General features: G+C 24.8%; 4 protein-coding genes across 10 annotated transcripts; 1 reads left to right on the forward strand and 3 right to left on the reverse strand.

The window, feature by feature from the left end:
* The first annotated feature begins 22 nt into the window (after window positions 1-22).
* On the forward strand, window positions 23-13997 carry LOC123267549. 5 transcript variants are annotated; one of them, XM_044732261.1, is made up of 16 exons: window positions 717-762; window positions 901-1076; window positions 4043-4217; window positions 4297-4444; window positions 4521-4815; window positions 4900-5238; window positions 5312-5484; window positions 5585-5724; window positions 6193-6279; window positions 6937-7143; window positions 7364-11083; window positions 11170-11277; window positions 11420-11530; window positions 11894-11998; window positions 12332-12541; window positions 12626-13997. In XM_044732261.1, the coding sequence occupies exons 3-16, from the start codon at window positions 4050-4052 to the stop codon at window positions 12803-12805; spliced, it is 5991 nt and encodes a 1996-aa protein (XP_044588196.1). In that variant the 5' UTR covers window positions 717-762; window positions 901-1076; window positions 4043-4049; the 3' UTR covers window positions 12806-13997. The 5 variants fall into 5 exon arrangements, with proteins under 5 accessions (XP_044588187.1, XP_044588168.1, XP_044588205.1 ...); XM_044732252.1 differs by lacking the exons at window positions 717-762; window positions 901-1076 and adding an exon at window positions 23-269; XM_044732233.1 differs by lacking the exon at window positions 901-1076 and having other exon boundaries at window positions 661-755.
* A 563-nt stretch (window positions 13998-14560) lies between these two features.
* Window positions 14561-16606, reverse strand: LOC123267619 (protein phosphatase 1 regulatory subunit 42-like). 2 transcript variants are annotated; one of them, XM_044732350.1, is made up of 7 exons: window positions 16404-16606; window positions 16034-16339; window positions 15910-15970; window positions 15736-15837; window positions 15527-15655; window positions 15315-15452; window positions 14561-15238 (listed from the first exon to the last, which is right to left on the reverse strand). In XM_044732350.1, exons 1-7 carry the CDS (start codon window positions 16542-16544, stop codon window positions 15087-15089), a joined length of 1029 nt encoding a protein of 342 aa, XP_044588285.1. In that variant the 5' UTR covers window positions 16545-16606; the 3' UTR covers window positions 14561-15086. The 2 variants fall into 2 exon arrangements, with proteins under 2 accessions (XP_044588285.1, XP_044588280.1); XM_044732345.1 differs by having other exon boundaries at window positions 15736-15970.
* LOC123267609 (mitogen-activated protein kinase 15) lies at window positions 16540-21732 on the reverse strand. Its single transcript, XM_044732335.1, has 11 exons — window positions 21151-21732; window positions 20733-20952; window positions 20519-20649; window positions 20122-20437; window positions 19869-20061; window positions 19660-19800; window positions 19399-19574; window positions 19125-19324; window positions 18116-18762; window positions 17326-17335; window positions 16540-16597 (listed from the first exon to the last, which is right to left on the reverse strand). Exons 1-10 carry the CDS (start codon window positions 21241-21243, stop codon window positions 17332-17334), a joined length of 2121 nt encoding a protein of 706 aa, XP_044588270.1. The 5' UTR covers window positions 21244-21732; the 3' UTR covers window positions 16540-16597; window positions 17326-17331.
* Window positions 21733-21787: 55 nt separating this feature from the next.
* LOC123267665 (death-associated protein 1) lies at window positions 21788-23218 on the reverse strand. 2 transcript variants are annotated; one of them, XM_044732419.1, is made up of 4 exons: window positions 23058-23218; window positions 22929-22988; window positions 22672-22771; window positions 21788-22572 (listed from the first exon to the last, which is right to left on the reverse strand). In XM_044732419.1, the coding sequence occupies exons 2-4, from the start codon at window positions 22975-22977 to the stop codon at window positions 22413-22415; spliced, it is 309 nt and encodes a 102-aa protein (XP_044588354.1). In that variant the 5' UTR covers window positions 22978-22988; window positions 23058-23218; the 3' UTR covers window positions 21788-22412. The 2 variants fall into 2 exon arrangements, with proteins under 2 accessions (XP_044588354.1, XP_044588357.1); XM_044732422.1 differs by having other exon boundaries at window positions 22929-23218.
* Window positions 23219-23736: the final 518 nt, after the last annotated feature.

Genomic DNA, 23736 nt, shown 5'->3' on the forward strand with positions numbered 1-23736 from the left:
CACCGGTAGAATTAAACACATTAGTAGGATTCGGAGCCATTCGGAGTATCGAAGCATCGGGCGGGGTTTTGTTCGCGCGATGCGATTGCGTCATAAGAGAAATCCACTCGTTTCACGATTTTTTTCATTCCGAGTTCTATTCACTGTATTCACCGTTGTGTTGTATTGTTGACAAAAATATGTACATGAACCATTTAAGTGTATGCATTTAAACCGCCATTTTGACTAGGTGTAAAAATATATTATATTATTATTATATTACAACAAATGTGAGTACATCTAGATTTTCTTTTTTTTTTTTTACAATTAGAATAATAGTAATAATACTAATTATCATTATTATTATTATTATTATTATTACTCATTTCGATTATATATCGTAATTCAAGCTGTAGTAGTAAATAATAATTTTTGAATGAATATAGTATATCAATTGATTATTTCTAAAATTTGAAAAAATTTTTAATGACAGAAAGGTGTTTGTTGATTTAATGGAATAAATAAAAAATACATGTATTCATATATATATAAGAATACATAGATATATTTGTATATTAATTGTCAGTGGTTGTATTTATTTTTTTATTTTTTTTATTTTTATGTATTGTAAGTGTATTATATTTGTGATGATGATTCGATTTTGAGTGGTGTGGGCGGGGAAGGGAATTAGGGGGAATGGGAGTAGCGTCGTGCAGTAGCAATAACCAGCGTTGTGCAGCTAAGCCACGGTGCCGCGATCTCTATCCGGCGAACCTGTTCGTGGTGTTTATTATATTTATTATTAAATTTTTAGGCTATCAGTACAGTTATTAAAACGCTAATTTTTTTTATACCTTATTATCATTATCATGTTAAATTCTTTTTCGTTAATTTTTTTTTTTTTTCAATTTTACTGTTTAGTGATTCTATTTATTCATTTATAATAACATTATTTGTAATAACAACTTTCTTGCCATATTGGATTTCGCCAATAGGATATAATAATAATATTATTGTATTACAAAGGAAAAATTAAAGATACAATACAATAATAAAAAGTTTGAGTGTGTGTGTGTGTGTGTTTTTTTAAATTAAAGGTAAGTCGTGATGACAGCCGTGGCATAATATGTTTAAAGGGCTTGCCGTTCGCTGATGGTTATTTAAAACTATTTTATTATTTTTATTTTTAATAATTATAAATGGTTATAAATGGTGTTTTTTAATTTAATAATTCAATTATTAAATTTTAAAATTTTCCGTAAAAAAATCAACGTTTGCTTGTTGAATACACTAATCATTGTTTAGATATAAATCTGACGCTCCCAGTTCTCAGTTGCCAGATATAAAGAGTGGGGGATATATACACTATTACAACTATTATATACCTGTAGAGTGTACGTGTGTCCTAAATTTTTTAGAATAAACTTTTAAACAAAAAACACAATTTTTGTTTATTTCGGATATTCATTCACGGAACACATAGATTATAAGATTATTTTTTTTTTTCCAATAAAAATTAATGTTGAATTAAATCAATGTGTACGCTATCAATTAGTTTGGATTTATTAAAATACGAGGTGTTTTTTTACAAATTGTGAATGCTATAATTAAACATCAAATGTATTATTATTCATAACGTATTTAGTATCGACAGTTATTAATAAAGAAAGTTGATATTTATTATAAAAAAAAAAAAAAAATTATGACTCAGTAAATGACTTTAGTTGGTATTTGTCGGATATTCATAATTCAATAAATATTTATTGTAAGAATTACAAGCTACTACCATGATTTAGATTTCGTAATTTAAAAATATACATTTTATTACCGATAACTTAAAAATTTTATCATCATTTCATCACTCATTATTTCATTACTGCATAAGTAAAATACTTTAGTAGTATTATTCTACATTGTACGTACGTACCAATTATGTTTTTATTTCTGTCATACATACAAATGTTTTGTTTAAACGTATATGCATTTTTTGTAATGTCAGTAAACTTTTAAAATATTTTATTGACTAATTATACGAGTGTGTTTTTGTATATTTGAGTTATTAAAAAATTAAAAAATTAAAAAATTTCAGTGGGTGTATATATAAAGATGAAATAAAAGAATGTTGCAAAAGAACACTATAATATAAAGGATAATGATATAAGTAGAGCTGACCTCGTTGGGTTAGATGACAAACAATCCGAATAATTGCTTGATGACCTCAATTAAGATCACTTATGAGTTGTGAGGGATTTAAAGCCCAGTGTAATAAATTTACACTCCACCTTATACTATTATTATTTTCTCTTCTCGTTCTTTACTTTCATCATCAAGATTTATTATCATTATTATAATAAAAATAAAATTAATTTTTCCACTGTCATAGTTAGATCAAACTTTGACAATTCTCTTGTTGTTTTACGTACCTACAATTAAATAATACGGTCGTCTTAGTAGCACAGATGCGCGGTTCAGAGATACCTACTTATACTAAATGTGTACGAAACTTTCCAACAACTTTCCTGTAAAGGAATAAAAAAAAGACATTTTTAAATATCCACAATACATAATATTATTTCTGTTACTATCATTATTATTATTATTATTATTATTATAAAATTGAAGATGCTCATCAATAATACTTACCGGAATCAATAAACTCGTACCCAATGTACGATGGTACCAAAATTATTATTTTTTTCTTTATATATTGATAATAATAATAATAATAATGATAATAATAACAATATTTTTTATGTAGCTAAGTAACACCTTTAAAGAGTAAACATTATTTATATTCAGTAAAATATAGTACCTAGGAGGAAGATGATTTGTGTTGGTTGAAATAAAAAATTAAAAAGGTAAAAATGACAGTAGATATTTTTTTTTTCTGTTTTATTTATTGTTATTATTAATAGGGCCAGGAAGTTGGTGTTTTTTCTTTATTCAAATTCGAGGTTAAATATATGAATGCTCATTTAAACAACTGAGAAAGTCCTGGCCCTAGTCCTTTACAACTACTACTACTACTACTACTACATATGTATAATAACTTATTATACATATGTAGTAGTAGTAGTAGTGTATGGTTCTTTAGATCAATGTTGGATAGACGTGTTACCCACGCGATCGTCTCGGAGACAAACGAACCTTATACTATGTAGCCATACAATAAAACATACAACTGAATGAACCACGTTTTTTGGCAGTATATATGTAGATATCTCTATATCTATATACATAAAGAACTGAGTATTTATTATATTGACCACTCGACAAGTTAACAACAATTACTCCAAGACGAGACATTCATTAATTATTTCTCTGTCTGATTAAAATTTTTTTACTTTAAAACTTCTGCTCTCTTAAGTTGATTAAATTTATTATTATTTATAGTCCTTGAAGCAGATGAGATGACATTATTTAATTAAAATTTTTCACGACTAATGTCTAATTGAAATCAAACAAATAAATAAACAAAAATATCTAATAATATATGTATAATTTATCGTGATAGGGCTACACTTGTTGTATTTGATTTGACTTGTATCATTAATGATTGGAATGCTAGCGTCAAGGACAATTCAATTTATTTTACGCTCACTATAAATTATTTTATTTTTATATACTGTGAGTGTGCGTGCATGTATTATTCACCATAAATATACTTCTACTCCATGATTACGTAATAATATATAATAAAAAAATATGAATAAAGAACGTTGATTTAAATATTGCAAATAGAATGAATAAGGTCCAATATCTGACTCATATTTATAATATGAAACAATAATGATGTTATAACATCATTGTGTGAGTCTGTTATGTATTTAATTTTATCAAACTCTCTGAGTAATACATTATAAGTAAAATTTTTATCATTAAATTTGATTTATTATTTATCGAGAAGACTAGTCGAAGTTAAAATAAATATATATGATAAGAATTTTCAATTTATATTAGCAAAAAAAATTTATTAGATGAATAAATGAATAAATTTTTAAGAGCTTATTGATTATATATGTAGTTAATTAAAAATAAAAATTAAGAAAATGATTTATTTTAGATTAAAAATGCCAGAGGAACAAAAATCAACGAGTACCACTACTGGTAATGTTACGGCAGCTGAAAATGGAACAGGAGTTACTCATTCACCGAGTAAAAGTCCAATGATAAGAGGTAAAATGGCACTTGCTAAAATTACACTCCTTGATGGTACTACTAAAGATTTTTCAATAGAGGTAATATATTATTATTATTAATTAATAATAAGTAACTATATTTGTAATTAAATAATAAAATTTGATATTAAAATTACAGAGAAAAGCAAAAGGACATGAGCTTCTTGACAAAATATGTGCAAGTATTAATTTGATTGAAAAGGATTATTTTGGTCTTATTTATGAAGACAAATATGATCCAAGAAATTGGCTTGACTTGGAAAGAAGAATTACTAAATTCATAAAAAGTATGTATCAAAATTATTATTATTATTTTTTATTAAACAGTAATTGAAATTTTTATTTTAATTATTAAATTAATAGGTGAACCTTGGAAATTCAATTTTGAGGTGAAATTTTATCCACCAGACCCTGCTCAATTGCAGGAAGATATTACTCGGTACCAATTGTGTCTTCAAATTAGAAATGATATAATAACAGGACGATTAGCATGTTCATTTGTCACTCACGCTTTATTAGGGTCTTATTTAGTACAATCAGAAGTGGGCGATTATGATCCTCAAGAGCATGGCAGAGATTATTTAAAAGATTTTAAATTTGCACCTAATCAAACATCTGAACTTGTTGAGAAAGTAATGGACCTTCACAAAACACACAAGTAAAATTATTATTTATAATAAATAATATTTCATTATTATTACTAACATTTATTAAAATTATTATTATTATTATTATATAATAGGGGTCAAACACCTGCTGAAGCAGAATTACATTACTTAGAGAATGCAAAAAAACTAGCAATGTATGGTGTTGATCTACATCCAGCAAAAGATTCAGAAGGAGTAGATATAATGCTCGGTGTTTGTTCTTCGGGACTTTTAGTTCACCGTGATAGACTGAGAATTAATCGATTTGCATGGCCTAAAATATTAAAAATTTCATATAAAAGGCATAATTTTTATATTAAAATTCGGCCAGGAGAATTTGAACAATATGAATCAACGATTGGTTTTAAATTAGCAAATCATCGAGCTGCCAAAAAATTATGGAAAGTTTGCGTGGAACATCATACTTTCTTCAGGTAAATATAATTTTATTTTTCAATAATATTAAAATAAATCTATAAATTATATAAATAATAATATTAACTATAGACTGATGAGTCCTGAGCCGGTGAAGAAGGTTGGATTGTTACCACACTTAGGATCACGATTTCGTTATTCTGGACGTACACATTACGAAACTAAAAAAATTCCTATTGAAAGACAACCTCCACAATTTGAAAGATCACTGAGCGGTCGTCGTTTAACGTCTCGCAGTATGGACGGTATACTTGTTAATTATTCATTTTTTTTTTTTTAAACTTGTATTTCTATTAATTTTTGTTTTTATCATTAAAAATGTTTTTATATTATTTATCTATTTAGCTTTAGGTGGGTCACAAACTGTTGAAACTTATGGCTCAGAACCAAGTAAACGTCATACAATGAGTTATGAACCTGAAATGATACCAGATATGGAACACATCGATCAAAGGCCTAGTCCAATAAAAAAACAAAAAGATAAGGTAATGTTTCTTTTTTTTTTCTTTTATTTAATTACTAATTTCATCACTATAATGATTATAATACGATCTAACGTTCAATACGGTCTACGCTTTCAAGAATTTTATTCAATCCGTATGTATCAATTATTTTATGTCTCACAAATAATTCAAAACTTAATTAAAATTTTTTATTTATTTATCATAAATAAACAACAAGGTATAAAAAAATTACATAGCATATTTAGTATTTAGAGCCACCAATAGAGAATCATTTCATGTACTTGCGACGGCTAAATACTTGGTGATAATTGATAAATAATTTATTAGAAAGCACGTACTCAGAATACGATAATAATAATAATAATAATAATAATTATTATTATTATTGTTATTAATATTATCATTTTAATCTAAAATTAAAGTTAATTGTATTTTAAAATTTAATACGGATACGTTTAATTGACACATATATACTAATGCAACGGATAGCTTACTCGAAAAACAAGTATTGGAACAACATCGGCTAGCAGTGCCAGTAGCCTGGAAGGAGAATATGACGCGGAACGCGCCGAAAAGGTATAATTCATCATTCATTTCCTCTCATTAATTTCAAAAATTGATTTTCTACACTATCAATCAATTAATTACTTATCTCTATATACAATATCGCACTTTACTACTCTAAATCATTGTTTTAAATTACAAAGGTTGATTTTTGGTACTATTACTTCATACACTTCTATCGAATGCATGGTATATTTACATGTCATATTGTAATTTTTACCTTTCATAAATTCCATTACGTACAGAGGGGGCTGTTTAAAGAAAGAAAAAAAAAAAATAATAATAATAATGTAATGTAAAAAATTTAGTAAAAAATGTACGGGAGCGCAGACCGTAATTATTATAATATTATTTTGGCATGTTAGATTGATCATGTATTATATTTGTTATGAAAAAATTTATTTTTAATTAACGGCAGTAAGAGTATACAATGTATAATGTGTCGCATTATTTGTAAGCTTTTTTTTATTTATTTTTTTTTTTTCCTTTATTAAATGAATATTAAAAAAATTTTTTTTTCCCCTTTACACTCACATCAGTGTGTACATCATAAATTAAATAAAATTATAATTTAAAAACTTATTAAAGCTTACAAGCAAAGCTTCAGACTATATTTATTTTGCGTGCATGGAACGCTTTTGTGATTTGATTTTTAAAATTTAATTGTAGAAACCGGTCGGAGGTATTGCGGTATTACCGCCTGCCGGTGGTGAACTTACCAGTAAGAAGAAAAAGGATAAACAGAATGAAAATGAAAAAGAAAATTACAATGATCTTAATAAATCAGAATTGATAAATGATAGCACGTCTGGCGATAATAAAAAATTAAAGGAGAAAGCAAGTCCAGAAAAGCGTGACAAAAAGGAGAAAATAAAGGTTTGTTACATACATTTATTCAAATAAAATAATAGTTTTTGTATTTTAATCAGTAGATTATCGTATAATTCGAGTTTAAAATTTGATATATTTTTTGTTACTTTTTTTAATGATAAATTTGTAATAATTAAAAATTCAAATTGTTATTATCATTATTTAATAAGTAGTTAATGGTATGTAGCATGTAAAGCATGTATTTATTTTTTGTTTATTATAAAAGATTCCTGTCGGTGGATTTCTCTTTGGTAAACGAGATAAAGATTCAAATAAAACACAAAAACAAACTAAAAATAATAAAGAAGTTGATGAATCTATTGGTGATGCTGATTCAAATATTTCTGTATCATCAAGACAACCACAACCTATTGAACCAATAAAAGAAGTAACATCTGGAAAAAAATCACCAGCTTATACAAAGACTTATGATTATGAAGAAACGCCATCGTCACCAAGTAAAAAAAAATCATACGTACCTCATGGTTTTTCATATGAAGATAGAGCAGCTTCACCAGAAAGTAATAATCAACAATTACTTCCTGGAGAAAGTAAAAAAGCTACTGGATTAGCGTTTAATTATGCTCCGGGTGAGGATAAAAAAGTTGTTGAGTCAGCGGCTGAAAAACGTAAAACCAAAGATATTTCACCGAATAAAATAACATCAACACCACCACCACCACCACCACCACCACTACTTCAACAAACTCAACAACCTCAACAACCGACTACAGGTTTGAGAACTCCAGGGATTAATTATGTTGAATCTGCAGGATTAAAAGAACAACAACAACAAAAACAAGAATCAATACCAAGTTTAAATGATAAAACTGGATCAGCAGCACTTATTGCTAAAGAACAATATGGTAATTTAACATCATCTGTTAATCCCGATATAATTATACCCAAAAATGTAGATTCACAAAAAGAATATTTAATATTACCATTACCAGAAGGTACTAATTTTATTGGAGGTATGATTTACGTAAAAGATAAACTTTATGATCAAAATTCATTGGGGCCTGAATTTAATAAAATATTACAAGGTAAATTATATGGAAAAGATGATAAATTAATAAAAAAAAGTGATTTTGGTCCACAAGGTTCATACATTGTTAACGGTATTATTACTGGTAAAGATGGAAAACCATTAAATCAAAAAATTCCTAGTGCAGATAGTAGTAATAATAACTATTATTTAAATAATGGAATTATTTATTGTGAAAGTGGTATTAAAAATAATGGTGAACCACAACCACTTAATAATTATTATTTAGGTCCTAAAAATTGTTTAATTAAAGAAGGTAAAGTTATTGGTAAAAATGGTAAAACAGTAACGATAGATAATATAGGAGGATCAAATGGTGGATCAATAAAAGATGGTTTAATATTTAGTGATGATGGTAAACCACTTACTCGTGGTTCTTACGGAACAGATGGTAATTATATTGTTGGTGGAATAGTATGTTCACCTAATGGAAAAGTTATTAATCAAATAGCCATTCTTCCGGATTCAACTTATATATCTGATGGTTTAATTTATGGTCGTGATGGTAAACTTTTGTCTAGTGGAGATCTTGGACGTGAAGGTAATTACATTACTGAAGGTAAAGTTTACGCCAAGGATGGTAAACCTGTTAAAAATGAAATATTTAGTTCTGATGGTTCTATTATTAAAGATGGAATTGTTTATACTAAAGATGGAAAATTATTAAATCAAGCATCTTTACTACCCAGTGGTGCTTATTTAAAAGACGGCAAAGTTATTTATAAAGATGGTAAATCAATAAAACATTCATTTTATAAAACAGATGGTAGTTTTGTCAAGGATGGAATTATTTATGCTAAAGATGGTAAACCTTTAAATCAAATTCCATATTTAATTGACGGTCATTTTATTAAACAAGGTTTAATTTATGATAAAAATGGATTACTTTTAAATCAAAATCTTTTTAAACCTGATGATACGATTATTCGTGAAGGAATTATTTATGGAACAGATGGTAAATTATTAAATAACGGTTATTTAGGAGCTCCTAATAATATTAATAATGATTGTTTTATTATTAAAAATGGTAATATTGTTGATAATAAAGATGGTAATTTAATAAAACAAGAATTATTTCAAGGATCTAATGCTATTCAAATAAAAAAAGGTATTATAATGGGAAAAAATAATAAACCATTAAATCAAGATTCATTAATACCAGAAGGTGCATTCATAAAACAAGGTAAAATTTATAATCGTGATGGTAAATTAATAAAATTATCATTCTTTAAACCAGATGGTAGTTTCATTAAAGATGGATTAATATATGGTAAAGATGGTAAATTATTAAATTTAAGTTCATCAATACCTGATGATTGTTTTATTTCTAATGGAGTTATTTTTGATGATATGGGAATTCCACTTGATAAAAATCCATTTGGATCGGATGGTTCATATGTTGTTTCTGGTTTAATTTATGATAAACACGGTAATGTTGTTAAAAATGGAATATTTGGTTCACGTGGGCATAAAATTAATAATGGTATAATTATTGATAAAAATGGTAAACCACTAACAGAAACCACTAATAATGATCTAGCCATAATTGATGGTAAAATAGTTGATAAAGATGGTAATCCTAAAAATCAAGGATCATTATTACCAGACAATGGATGTTATATTAAACAAGGAATTGTATATGATAAAAATGATGATCCACTTAAAATTGGTGTATTTAAAACTGATGGTACCTATATATTAGATGGATTATTACATAATTTTGGTGGTGGATTATTTAATGCTGGCAGTAAATTACCTGATGGATATTACGTTAAAGAAGGTAGACTTTATGGTAAAGATTCTAAACCATTAAATCACAGTTCATTTGGACATGATGGTTGTTTTATAGAAAATGGTTTTATTTATGATAAAGATATGAAACCATTGAGTCGTGGTACTTTTGGTAATGACGATAGTTATATTCAAAATGGTTCAATATTTGGATCTAATGGTAAACCATTAAATAAAAAACAAACAACTACTATTAAAATAAATTATGTACGATATGGTTTAGTATACGGTAATGATAATAAACCTATTTTATCACAATCATTTGATGATTATGGTAATACTATTAAAAATGGTAAAATTTATGATAATAATGGTAAATCATTAAATAAAAATTCATATATTATCAATAATCAACAGTTAAAAATTAAAGATGGTTTAATTTATGATATTATAAATAATAAACCATTTAATTATGGAGCATTACCAGTTGAAAATTGTTTTATTAAAAATGGACGAGTTTTTAATAAAGATGGAGAACCGTTAACTCAAGAATCATTTGGCCCCGAGGGATTAAAAGTTAAAGAGGGTGTTATTATCGACAAAACTGGTAGACCTATTAAACATACTGAATTTGATTCTGATGGTAATTTTGTAAAAGATGGACTTATTTATAATAATAATAATGGAAAATTACTTGAAAAAACTTATACTTATATAACAATAACGATGATAAATAAAGGTTTAATTTGTGATCCCAGTGGTAAACCAATAACAGAAAGTCCATTTGGTAATGACGGTAGTTATATTAATAATGGTAAAATTTATCAATTAAATGGTAAACTTTATAATAAAGATGTATTTGGACAAGACAATGGATTTATTAAAGATGGAATTATTTATGATAAATCTGGTCAACCAATGGAGTATAATTATCAATCAAAAACTAAAAATATTTCTCCTCATCAAACTACTACTACTACTACTACAACTCCTTTGAAAATAAAAAAAACTCCCGTACCAGTTAGTACACCTACTATTGTTAAAACTACAACTAAACAATCTGTAATAAAAGATCAAGAAGGATTAATCCAAAATATTGAAGAAAAAATTGAAGATCTTACTCCCGGAGGTACAGGACAAATAACAGTAAATACACAAGTTAATAAGGTATGCTTATTATTTTTATTATCATTATTATTTTGAGTTTTAGATACAAGTAATTTAGTTTTTTGCGTATTTATGCATAAATGTAGGCTGAAACTCAGGATGATGGTAGAGCTCCATATATGACAGCAACAGCTGTCACTACTCGTACTGCTACTATGCATGAAGATCTTGAAAAAAATCAGAAAACCAGTCAGGTTTGTTTATTTTTTTTTCTTTTTTCTCCCTTTTTTTTTTTTTTTTTTTTTTTTTTTTGTTATTTACATCTATATATTGTTGTCGTATTTTTTATTTATATTATTTTTTTTTTTTATTTATTTTTTATTTTTAAAATGTCAGGTTGAAGAGAAAACAGTAGCACACACCACAGCGACTAGCGCTACTAGACAAGAACAACGAGTTGTTACTCAAGAAGTTAGAACTACAAGTCATGTGCTTTCCGGAGAACAGGTAAACTTTTTTTCCCTTTTAGTTTTATTTTTAAATAATTAATTCTTTTTTTTTTTCGTAAATCTAGTCAATAATAAAAAATAAATATATATTTTTTAATTATAACATTAATTAATTGTGATAATGTTACTAAAAATATCATCATCACTTTCATTTAGGTGTAAAAAAAAGTCATTTAGTACTGTTTTGTTTTATTTTATTTTACAAATTATACTTAATTAAATATAATTTACTAACTGAATTAAAAAAATCAATTGTGATTATAATAATTCATAAATTTTGAAAGCAAATTTTATAATAATATTAATAAATATTTAATGGCTTGGCTAACAAATACACATACACATACATTGCATGGTGTAGCTCTTCTCACGACGATTGAGTACGTCCAGTTCAAGCAGCGGTGATTCGGGCACACCTATTGACATTGATGATGACCAACGTGCATTCTACAATCAGTATTACCAGGTAAAATTAATAAAAAAAATCATCAGCTTTAATAATCTAATAATTTACAAATATTTATAATAAAGGTAACAGTAAATATTAATATTAATTTTATATTTGTGTAGTGTATGCTTTAATTTTTTTTTTTACATTAATGTAAAAGTAGACTGGTATTAATAATTGTTATTTAATATAAGAAAAAAAAATAAATCTATGTTTATTTTTAACAGGATTATTTAAGGTGCAATAGAAAATAAATTGACGAATACCTGTACGAGTATCACGAATAAAATAAAAATAATAATTAAAAATATTAAAAAAAAAATAATAAATTATAATTATTTATATTAACAGGGAGATTCAGCAGGAATAGTGGCAACAGAAACGCATGTATTTTCGGGTGAACCAGACAGCAATGTTATTGCAACTAGTACTGTACCATTGGTTGCAACTGAAACAAGAAAAGTGGCATTGGAAAATGAAGACGGCAGTTACAGTGCTACAGGTGAAATAGTTAGTTCTCAAACTATTTCTAGTAAAACTCGAACTGTAGAAACAATTACGGTTTGTATTTATTATTTACCCAATTAATTAAATTTTATTAATTATTTTATTTATTTATTTATTTATTTATTTATTTATTTATAGTATAAAACCGAACGAGATGGAGTAGTTGAAACTCGAGTAGAACAAAAAATAACTATTCAATCGGATGGTGATCCAATTGACCATGACAGAGCACTCGCTGAAGCTATACAAGAAGCAACAGAAATGAATCCTGATATGACAGTTGAGAAAATTGAAATTCAACAACAAACAACTCAATAGTAATAATAATAGTAATATAAAGATTATTAATACTACTAATATTAATATAATCATATTATATAAGAAAAGAAAGAAAGAAAATAACAGGTCTTTTCAATGAATTAATTCAAAATTTTATAATACTAATTGAATTAAACTTTGTATTTTATATCATTATAATTATTAAGTGTATGATTGAATCTTACGCTTATTTGTACAGCGCTTAAATACAATTTAACAGTACAGGGTGAGTTTTAAAAAGTTATAAAATTCATTTTAAAATACTTTCAGACTTTGCTATTCGTGTTATAATGGTGTACGGTAAACGCTTAACACGTAATTATATGATATAAATTAGTCATAGTATTGATAATAATAACAATTATCATGATTAATCTTATCAATTTTTTTAAAGAACAAATACAAATACAAAAAAAATAAACAATTTCCACTTAAATTAACAGTAGATCTGAATCATTTTTTATTTGAAACTACTTAAAAAAATGAATTTTATGATGATGATAATAATAATTAATGCTAGCTTAACTTTAATAAGCATAATAAATATGTTATAACCATATGGCCAACGTATTTTAACAATATTACAATTTAACAAAGTATGTTTCAATAACAAAAAGTGATGATAAAATGTAACATGTTACAGCTATATTTGTATAGTATGATTTATGATATTGATTATTTTTATTTTAAATATATAAATCGAAATATATATTATAAAGAATAAAGAATGATAATAATACAACAAGTATTATATAAAAATGTAAATGCCGACATATTATATCTTACATTAAAACAGAACCACGTCTGTTTGCTTAAAAATCATACTGGTTCAAGTACTGAATATTTTCAACAATGATACTAATAATAATAATAATAATAGCTGGTATTATTATTATTATTTTTCTCATCAATTATGTAACCAAGAGCTGTAAGATGCATTTGGTCAGCAGCGTATATGTCTAAATCTAGCGTAGCTTGTATAATCATAAAAATTTATGTCTAAAGTGTATCAACTTTTTACTTAAATTATATTCTATTCTGAACTTCCTCTCCTTTATGATAAATTGAAAATAAATAAGGAATTTTATCCTTGATATGCGATGATAATTTTATACTCAGTAATGGTGGAATGAAATAAATTAAATGAATTAAGTCTTACCATATCTGCGTTCTTCAATTTGGGAAAAGAAAAGAAAAAAAAAAATCTTATATATAGATATACTTTTATAATTTAGTAAAATAACAATAAAGTAATGAATTAGTTTTGTACTTTTACATGTTATTAGAAAATTGAATTAAGTAAACTGTAAAATTATTGTATGTTCTATTAGATTTTTTATACCCCACATTTATTGAGTATATTTTTATTATTATTAACAATTAGTGTGGCCTTTTTAACATCTTTATACCCACTAATAATTACTTTATTGAAAGTATTTTTTCAGTTATTGTCACAAATAATAATAATACAATATTGTTTATTTTTTTTTTTTTTTTTTTTTTTTACTTTTATCATTTATTTTAATTATTATATATTTATAAATTCCTTGAATTAACATTTTATATTTATATATAAGTAAATATCTCTATTCCAAAGTACGAAAACGGTACACAATATTATTATCATTATCTCACCCTTATTTTTTTCTATTGTTATTTGTAACATTCCACGCTTTTTTTTTTTAAATAATTAACAGTTTTGTATTATAATATATATTTTTTTTATCATAAAATTATATTATTATTTTTTGTTTTTATTTTATCAGTGCTTAATACTATTTATATATAAAGAAAAACAAATTAAAAATAATTATTATACTGTCTTTATTTAACAATGTTAAAGTCATTGACGCTAAATAGAAAAAATAAAACTAATTCATATAAAAAAATCACCCGTTGATTATAGAATTGTTAAAAGATTTATTAAAATAAAATAAAAAAAAAATTCGAAATTAATTTAATTGAAAATATGCATACATATATGACGATATATTATATAATTAAATTGTTATACATCCTGTTTAACTGCGTTTTCTTTGACAATTATAATAAAAAAAATGTGAATTTATATATATATATATAAATATATACGACGATAATTAAAGCAACGAGCATTTTTGCTCAATAAACACTTTGTTTAAATTGTAAAAATTTGTATATTATTTATTACATAGTTACAATGTCATGTGTCTAAAAAATGTAGATAATTCTAGAATTTGTTTTTTTTTTTTTTTTTTAAATCTTAATTAAATTTCAATCCTTTATTGAGGATGATATATAATTATTTTTTATTTAGACATGGAATTATTACAGCTTGAGAATGAACGTGTAAAAATTTTAGATGATTATGTTGATGTTTCTGCCTTGGATTGACTGACTTCCAAAAAGGCCTTGGAGTTAAATGATTATCTTTTTTTCCAGCAATCGCAGAGGCTGTAAATGAAATGATAATAATTTAAAAATATATGTATGATATATAAATTATTATTATTATGATAAATAATTTAACTGGATGTCCATGATGGATATATTTGAAGTTTATCATTTAATGCTATAGCTGAATTAACACTGATCGATAGTTTTGGGCCTGGTTCAAGTATTGCTCTTGATATTGATCGTTCAAATGCCGGTGGTAAATTTAAAGAAGCTATTATAATATTAGTATATTAATAAATGAATAAATTAATAAATTAATAAAAAATATTATTTTTTATTACATACTTTTAATGTCATCGCTTAAACTGATTTTGTTATGTGTTTTTCTCAGTGCCAACTGTGATTGTTTTTTATTTTTTAATTTATTTAAAAAATATTTATTCATTTGAGATATTGATTTCCCATCCAATATTTCTATATAAACAGTTTTATTACTGACACATAAATAAAATTTATAAATTTTTAATAGAATAATTAGTATATGTAATATATACTTAACGAACAGCTGTTGGCAATAACATTTTCTCGATATCTAAGTTTATAAGTAACAGGATTATTTTCCAATTGCAGTTCCACTAGTGATTTTAATACTTTAACTGTTTTAATTACATCAATTATTTCACTTATATTATTATTTTTAGCTATTAAAATTTCTAAATTATACAAACAGCTAAGCGGCTTCAAGTAACATATATTATTTCCAGTAACGTTTAAAATTTTCAATTTACACTACAGTTTGAAATAAAATTATTATTATACAAAAAAATAATAATTGTTAAATGTTTTACTTACCGATAAAGAATTTAGACTTTTTGGATCAAAAATAAGTGATTCTCCAGTTAAAAGCCGTTGATTTTCAATATTTAATTCAATTAAATTTTCCAAATTTTCCATTTCTTCAACTACACAAATATTATTGTATCCAATAAATAAACATTTTAAGTGATATAAATTATTTAAATTTTCAATTTTGTAAATATTATTATGTTGAAGATATAAATGAGTTAGATTGGTGGTAAATTGTAAATTTTCTATTTTTGAAATACTATTATTTTGCAAATATATTACTCGTAAATTTTTCCAACCAGATAAATTTCCCTAAAATAATTCAATTTTTTGTTATTATTTATAAAGCAATCTTTTATATTTATAATTAACTTACAATAGCATCAACAAATTTATCATTCATATAAAGATGTGTCATTTTACGTAAATTATTTTTCGATATTCCTTTTGTTAAAGATTTAAAATATTGTGTACGAGCACACTCTTTTTCAATATAATTTGTTGTTAATAACACCATTTTATAAACTCATTAATTTTTATAAATTATTATCACTTATGACAGTTTTAACCCTTCAGGACATGGGTTATGAGATTTTTTCTCATGCGCAACTTCAATCTCAAATATTTTTTAAATTTCAAATGGAAAAGCTACTTGAAATTTTTTGTATCTTCCTATAATTTAGTTTTCTAGACACACATACAATAAAAAAATTTTTTTTTGATTAAAAATAATAAAAAAATAATTTTTTTTAGAGGACATGAGATTTTTTCTCATGGCCAGAGTATTAAAAGGTGGGAGATTTTAGCTTTCGTTTCTTATTCGGCCGAGTTCGGCTCATTTCGCAGTCCGCGTCCGCCATATTTATTTACATCATACTTAACCGCCAAAATAATAGTGTAATATTGTGCTGTGTTTACCTACATAAATATGTAAAATTTATAATTTAATATTTAATATTTTTCAAATAAATAATATTAAGAGGTTTAATAAACGTAAGTCAATATTTTTTTTTTATATGTAATCCTAACAAATACATTTTATGTGTACTATTTTTTTTTTAATCGATAATACTCTAGCAATAAATTTAAACTTAATTAATTATTAACTAATTATCAATTAAAGAATTATTAATTCATTATTTTATAGTCTAAGAACATTAAAAATTAAAAATAAATAACGTTTTCGTAAGAAAACTGAATTATAATGTTCTATGCGCATGCGCAGAAGCCATGAGATTTTTTCTCATGGCCAGAGTAAATAAGGTGAGTCAAAACACCCATGTCCTGAAGGGTTAAGCTATTTTTCATCTATTGATTAAACAAAAGCTATTATGGTATATAACTATATATATATTTAAATATATAGTTATATTACATGCTGTGTGTGTATAAATATATTTACAAGTAACTTATATAGGAGGAAAAAACTATAAATTTATTTTTAATTACTTATTGTAAAAATTTTATTATATTTGTTTTATTAAAATATTATACACATAGACAAGTGTAATAAATAAATAAATATGTATACATCGAATAGAAATGTGTAGATTTAAAATCGGTACTTTTAAAAAATTATATCTAGTGTCTGCATGATTCTCAAATATTAAGTGTGAAGATGGTCTTATTGCACAAATTTTTGTTAAATAATTCTATGGCACACAGTCTAATAGTAAAATAATTTCACAGTATACAAATGTGATCACTTTTGTTTATAAAAAATTATTTTCAATAATAATGATAATAATAATATTTTAAATATTCATCTGTAATATACTCAAAATAATTGTGATGATTGTTGTCAGAGGATTTATTTAAATTTCAGACAATAAATAACTGTAAATTTGGCAGTTTAATTATTATCATTATTATTATTAGTTATTTAGTCGATAAAGATTATTAATGCACACACAACACACACCGATGCACAGAGTGAGCAATAATATATATTTAAAAATGTATATTTACAAATAATTTATCAAAAAAAAAAAATAATATTCTACGATCTTGGTAATTATCATTATTATTATTGCTATTATAATAATTATCAATATGAATATTGGTGGTGGATTAATTTAAAAAAATTACCCAACAGCAGATTGGTTACATAAATCACTGTACGCAGAAGCTGTAATAACACCGTGATTTTGATTGTAGTTGTTTATATTATTGTAACGTAAATTTTTGATATTAGATTGTTTTTGAATAACAATTCCATGTTTAAGATGATTATTTTTTAAAATTTGACTGCGCGTTAATTTATATCCACTTATTACTTGATTAACAGTAGTATTATTTTTACACCGATTGTTTATTGCACTTTTTGTTGTTGTTGCTGCTGCTGCTGCTGCTGCTGCTCCTCTAAAAGGTATTGTTTGATTCAAGTAATTTTGTATTACTTGACTTTGAGATGAATTTCTATCGATTACATTAGATCCATTTTCTCCATTTGCCATTGCAAAATGTTTAGTTATATTGTTTGTTGTTCCAACAAGATAATTATTAACAAAATGATAACTATTTAATACTGACGGACTATCCTCATTATTATTTTCTCGTTTAATCAATGAATATTTTGTTTTAACGTTACCATTTGTTATTTCCAAATATTTGTTGTTGTTATTTTTGTAATTATTGTTATCAATAAATCCATTGTATTTTACACTACGACGTAATAATTTTTTCGGCTGATTTATAGATATTGTTGTATTTAATTTATTGTTAACTCCAGCAGACTGAAAAAATATATAAATAAATTTTTATTAGATTATTTTATACACGCAATATTAATATTAATGTTTTATAATTATTTTATTAAATTTTCAATTTTAATAAACAACAAATAATTGTTGTATTGATAATAATACGCGATTTATTTTTATTTAAATAACATTAAATCATGCAAAAACAATAATTCAAATAGTAGAAACGGAATTTTTGTGTAGTTGGAATATTTACAATACCTAAATATATTCCATATGGCAAGTAGCCTGTAAAGATACAATTTTAAAAGGTGATTTACAAATAATAAATACACCTTGATGTAGATATTGTATATGTGTATATGAATCATTAAATAAATTTAATATATTCTTACTACTGTCATTTGATCCGATTGCACAGAAGGTTGAGATTTTACAGATGATTGTTGTTGTTGTTGTTGTTGTTGCTGTTGATGATGATGATGATGATGATGATGATGAAAACATTGACAACTTTTAGTTTGATTAGGGGGTACATTACCATTTAAATTTCCATTTATTAAATTATGAGCGTACTGAGATATATTTTTACTTTCTGTAATTTAATTTTTATTGTTATTAGTATTATTATTATTTAAAGTGCAATAAAATTAATGAAATAAAACAAACCAAAATTGTGGGATTGTTTAAAAGATTCATTAAATTCTCTCTCTTTTCGTACATCATTATTCGAAAATTGAAGATTTTTTTTAGCAACAGCGTCACCTTGTCCTGTATCTTTCCGAATATGCTCCGAAATCCGTCTGACTTTAGGTTTACACTTTGTTAAAAAGTTTTGTTTTATCCTATATAAGAAAATATAATAAAAGTATATATGATTAGATAAAATATAATATAGTAAATATAAGTAGTTTTTTTTTTTTTTTTTACATATTTTTATGTTTTCGATGTTTTTCATCCATCATAGCATAGAGTTTATTTCGATAATCTTCAACCCTCAATTGAACGTCATCACGCAATGGAGGTATAACATTAGCACCTCGCTCAGGTTCATTAGCTCGATGATGAAAACTTAAATAATTAACATAACACCATCAATAACGAGACAAATAGTTTATTTTATATTAATTAACACTTACTCAGCAACGTATGGATGTTCAAGCGCTTCAACGGCAGTTAATCGATTATTTGGATTAAATACAATAAGTTTTTCAATTAAATCTAGCGCTTTTGTTGGTACATCAATAAATAATTGCTGTAACGTACGTCGTGATGTATTAGGAACTTTTTCCAATAAATTTGATCCATATCCAGCGCTTACAGAAATAATATCTATGAAAAAAATTAAAAATAAATATAACAATAATAATAATAATGGTAAATAATTGCAACCTTCTGGTGTAGGGGGTGGTAAAGTTGCCATTATTTTTTCAACTTGATTAATTGTTGAAGAGCCGGGAAAAAGAGGCTTTTCAAGTAACATTTCACCGAGAATACAACCCAAAGACCACATATCTATTCCCTTTGTATATTTTTTCGATGCTATCAATATTTCTGGTGCTCGATACCATCTTGTTGCAACATAATCCGTTAAAGTAGGATCACTACCAGTTTCTCCGTCTCCTTCACCGATTTGCGTGACTGATCTAGCCAGCCCAAAGTCTGCTATTTTACAATGGCATTGAGCATTAAGAAGAATATTTGAGGGCTAAAAATATTGAAAAGAAAAAAAAAAATAAATAAATAAATATCAATTCTAATACAATGTATTAGATATTATATAACTTACTTTTAAATCTCTGTGGATAACATTACCCGAGTGAATATATTTGGTAGCTTTAAATAGTTGATACATGATAAATACTTTGTGAATATCTTTCAAAATATTACCTCTTTTGATAACATTGTGTAAATCAGTCTCTGTTAATAATTAACAACATATTATATTATTTTAATTCTATATGTCTATAATAATAATAATAATAATATTGATAATAATATACCCATGAATTCAAAAACTAGGTAAATATCACGATCATTGTTAGCTTTTTCAAGTCCAATCAATTGAATAATATTTTCATGATTTGAAAAAGATAAAAGAAACATTATTTCACGAAATGTTCGTTGAGCATCTGTTTGATTTCTAAAAGCATCAAATATTTTTTTCACAGCTACTGTGTCCTTTGATTTTTTATCAACAGCTTTCCAGACAATTCCATAAGCCTGTCATGATCAATAATAATAATAATTATAAAATTTTTTACTGTTATATATATATATTAAAATACACAGTTGTTTTATCTATATCTCCAAGCACTACATAAATATTTAAATACACAGGTATATAAAATACACTAAAAAAATCATTATTTATTGATTTTATATTATATATTAGTTTTAATTAAAAAAAATTATAATTACCCCCTTTCCAAGTCGTTTTATAATATTGTAATGCTTAGTAACATGACTATCTATCTCGGATAATTTTTCACCATTATTTTTTTTTTCTGACATCTTACTTATTTGATATTATTGATATTATTAATTTTTAATTATACAAGATAAAGTTTCAGATGATTTAAAAATTTCAAATAATAATTGAATAAATACCGGCTGTTGACTTGCTGCCTTGACAGCTGTTAATTATTTTTTACAAAAACACCAACACTAACAATTTATTTTTTCAGGATATATATTAATATGTTTTAATAACATTAACATATTTAGTGACCATTAAAACCACTATGGATCAACATTTAATTGGTTAGTTATTTTTTGACAGACATACAGCTATACATAACATTTGACACATTCACTTGGTAGTCTCTTTCGTTGTTATGTTTATACTTAATAAATTTATGGTTGCTAGGCAAAACAATATAATTATTCTCGCGGTAGTTTGTTTCGTCATTTCCTTTCATATACAATGCTTTTATATTTATTTTAATTTATTGCTTATTAATTAATTAATCAATTAAAAATGAAAAATAAAAAAAAATAAAAAATACATATTTGCGTATTAATAATTTTTCAATCACCTGTCTTTAATATTCATTTCTTAAATATACATTTATTATCATTTTTTATATTAAAAAATAAATTTTTCGTATAATATTTACCAATAACGAAAAAAAACAAATGTATAACAATGACTAATTCAGAATAAATCATGTAAAAATGAAAACAGTTATCATATTAATTAAAGATAATGGAAATTATACATTTAGTATTATTATTATTATTAAAGAAAAAAAAAAAAATTGACAAAATGCATATTAAATGGTCCCAAAATTATTATTATTATTATTAGCATATTCAAAAATATATATATATATATATATATTGGATTTATTATTATTTTATCAAAACACTATAATAATGATAATAATGAAAGTATTTAATTCAAATTATGAAAATAATAAAAGTATTAATTACTAATATAATCATAAGAAAATAGTAGATAATTGAATTGCAGTGTTTTTAACAAAATGAAGAATATGAACTTGAGTGATCCTTAATATGAGAGTATATGTTATAATACATTAATATAATATGCATTATGAATTACGCGACTTTTGTTATAAAAACACCTTATAAAATGGATTTCGTACTTTTTATCAAAACCTGTTTTTTTTTTTTTTTTTTGTTATACTTAACAATTTTTATAGTTAAATATATACAATTTACTTTCTTGGCTGTTGAATAACAATGGGTCTAGAAGAATTAGCTGATCTGGCATCATGAGTTGGAGTTGGTTTTTCATGAAAATGTTGAATAGCTTCTGGAGGAAAATCGGCGTTACCTTTTGCAGGAGCACCGCTTATCATTATTGTTTTAGGAGGACTAAATAATGATTATTATTATTATTGTTATTATAATCAGAGAATACAAAACAAAATAAACATATTGATGGTTCTTAAGTAACAAATAATTATTTATTACCTGCTTGATAGTTTACTTTCAATAGAGTCTTTGCTGGGTTTAGCCTCACGTTCGTCTCGTGGTGTTTTGTGCTGAGTTATTCTCATACCTCCGGCTTTTACTAATAAAATAATAATAATAATATCAATTAAAAAAAAAAAAAAAACTTGAAATTTCATCATAATTATGGTTATTATATAGAACGTCGTACTTTTTTCCAACTTATATATTATATTATTATTATTATTTTTAATGGAATATTTTTCTATTCTACTAACCTGCTGGTGGATGTCCGGCTTTCAATTTGCATTCGTCTGGACTCGACATTGTGAGTTATTCTAAATAATGATGAAAAAAATGTATTTAAATAAAATAATAAATGACTGAACAGTGGAACAATATATTGCGTTGTAATTAATAAGATTGCAGTATGTGTATACAATAATTTTTGTCAACTGTTGTGAGTGAGGATCTTGAATAAGTATGACGCACTGCGAAAATGTACGACGTATTTATACTTATATTTACTATAATTCTATATCACACATCACGCACATTTACAAAAGTTACGCGCATACATGTACCCTGTATATGCATGTATATATCGGTGTAGTAAAAAAAAAAAATTCCGTTTTACGTTATTTGTAAGCTTTTAATAAAAATACCAGTAACCAATAAGCATAAAACATAAAAGTACTACAAATCAACAATACTTACATAGACAAAGACTTAAAATTTATATTTTAACTGTGTATTTCGTTTATTTTTTTTTTTTCCCGATAACAATAATAATAATGATAATAATTAGCAGTGTTATAATAATATTTTTTACCAACACGGCTCTGATATCGTTCAAAAGACAACCGCCAGCGCTTTACTTTAATTACTGTACATATGTTTTCAATAAAACTACTATAATTTCATTTTTTATAAGTATACCAATAAAATAAAAATAATGTCAGTAAATATGGATTATATTTACTTAATTTATTTATTATGTTTTAAAGTTTTAAAGATTTTAAAGATCATATTAAAGATATGAAAAGGAAAAATTTTTAAAAATTAACTTACAGTGCCATCTGTAGA

Source organism: Cotesia glomerata, linkage group LG1 (assembly GCF_020080835.1).
Source record: "Cotesia glomerata isolate CgM1 linkage group LG1, MPM_Cglom_v2.3, whole genome shotgun sequence".
In the NCBI taxonomy this organism is placed as follows: domain Eukaryota; kingdom Metazoa; phylum Arthropoda; class Insecta; order Hymenoptera; family Braconidae; genus Cotesia; species Cotesia glomerata.

Coding starts and splice junctions, on each gene's coding strand:
- LOC123267549 (XM_044732233.1), top strand. CDS start 676: ATGGGAGTAGCGTCGTGCAGTAGCAATAACCAGCGTTGTGCAGCTAAG. Junction 6,280..6,936: donor ACGCGGAACGCGCCGAAAAG/GTATAATTCATC, acceptor ATTTAATTGTAG/AAACCGGTCGGAGGTATTGC. Junction 12,542..12,625: donor GAACTGTAGAAACAATTACG/GTTTGTATTTAT, acceptor ATTTATTTATAG/TATAAAACCGAACGAGATGG.
- LOC123267665 (XM_044732419.1), bottom strand. CDS start 22,977: ATGTCGAGTCCAGACGAATGCAAATTGAAAGCCGGACATCCACCAGCA. Junction 22,772..22,928: donor AGCCGGACATCCACCAGCAG/GTTAGTAGAATA, acceptor TTATTTTATTAG/TAAAAGCCGGAGGTATGAGA. Junction 22,573..22,671: donor GAAAGTAAACTATCAAGCAG/GTAATAAATAAT, acceptor ATCATTATTTAG/TCCTCCTAAAACAATAATGA.
- LOC123267619 (XM_044732345.1), bottom strand. CDS start 16,544: ATGGTGTTATTAACAACAAATTATATTGAAAAAGAGTGTGCTCGTACA. Junction 15,971..16,033: donor AAAGTCTAAATTCTTTATCG/GTAAGTAAAACA, acceptor TTCAAACTGTAG/TGTAAATTGAAAATTTTAAA. Junction 15,656..15,735: donor TGCCAACAGCTGTTCGTTAA/GTATATATTACA, acceptor CTGTTTATATAG/AAATATTGGATGGGAAATCA.
- LOC123267609 (XM_044732335.1), bottom strand. CDS start 21,243: ATGTCAGAAAAAAAAAATAATGGTGAAAAATTATCCGAGATAGATAGT. Junction 20,953..21,150: donor TAAAACGACTTGGAAAGGGG/GTAATTATAATT, acceptor TGATCATGACAG/GCTTATGGAATTGTCTGGAA. Junction 20,438..20,518: donor TTATCCACAGAGATTTAAAA/GTAAGTTATATA, acceptor CAATATTTTTAG/CCCTCAAATATTCTTCTTAA.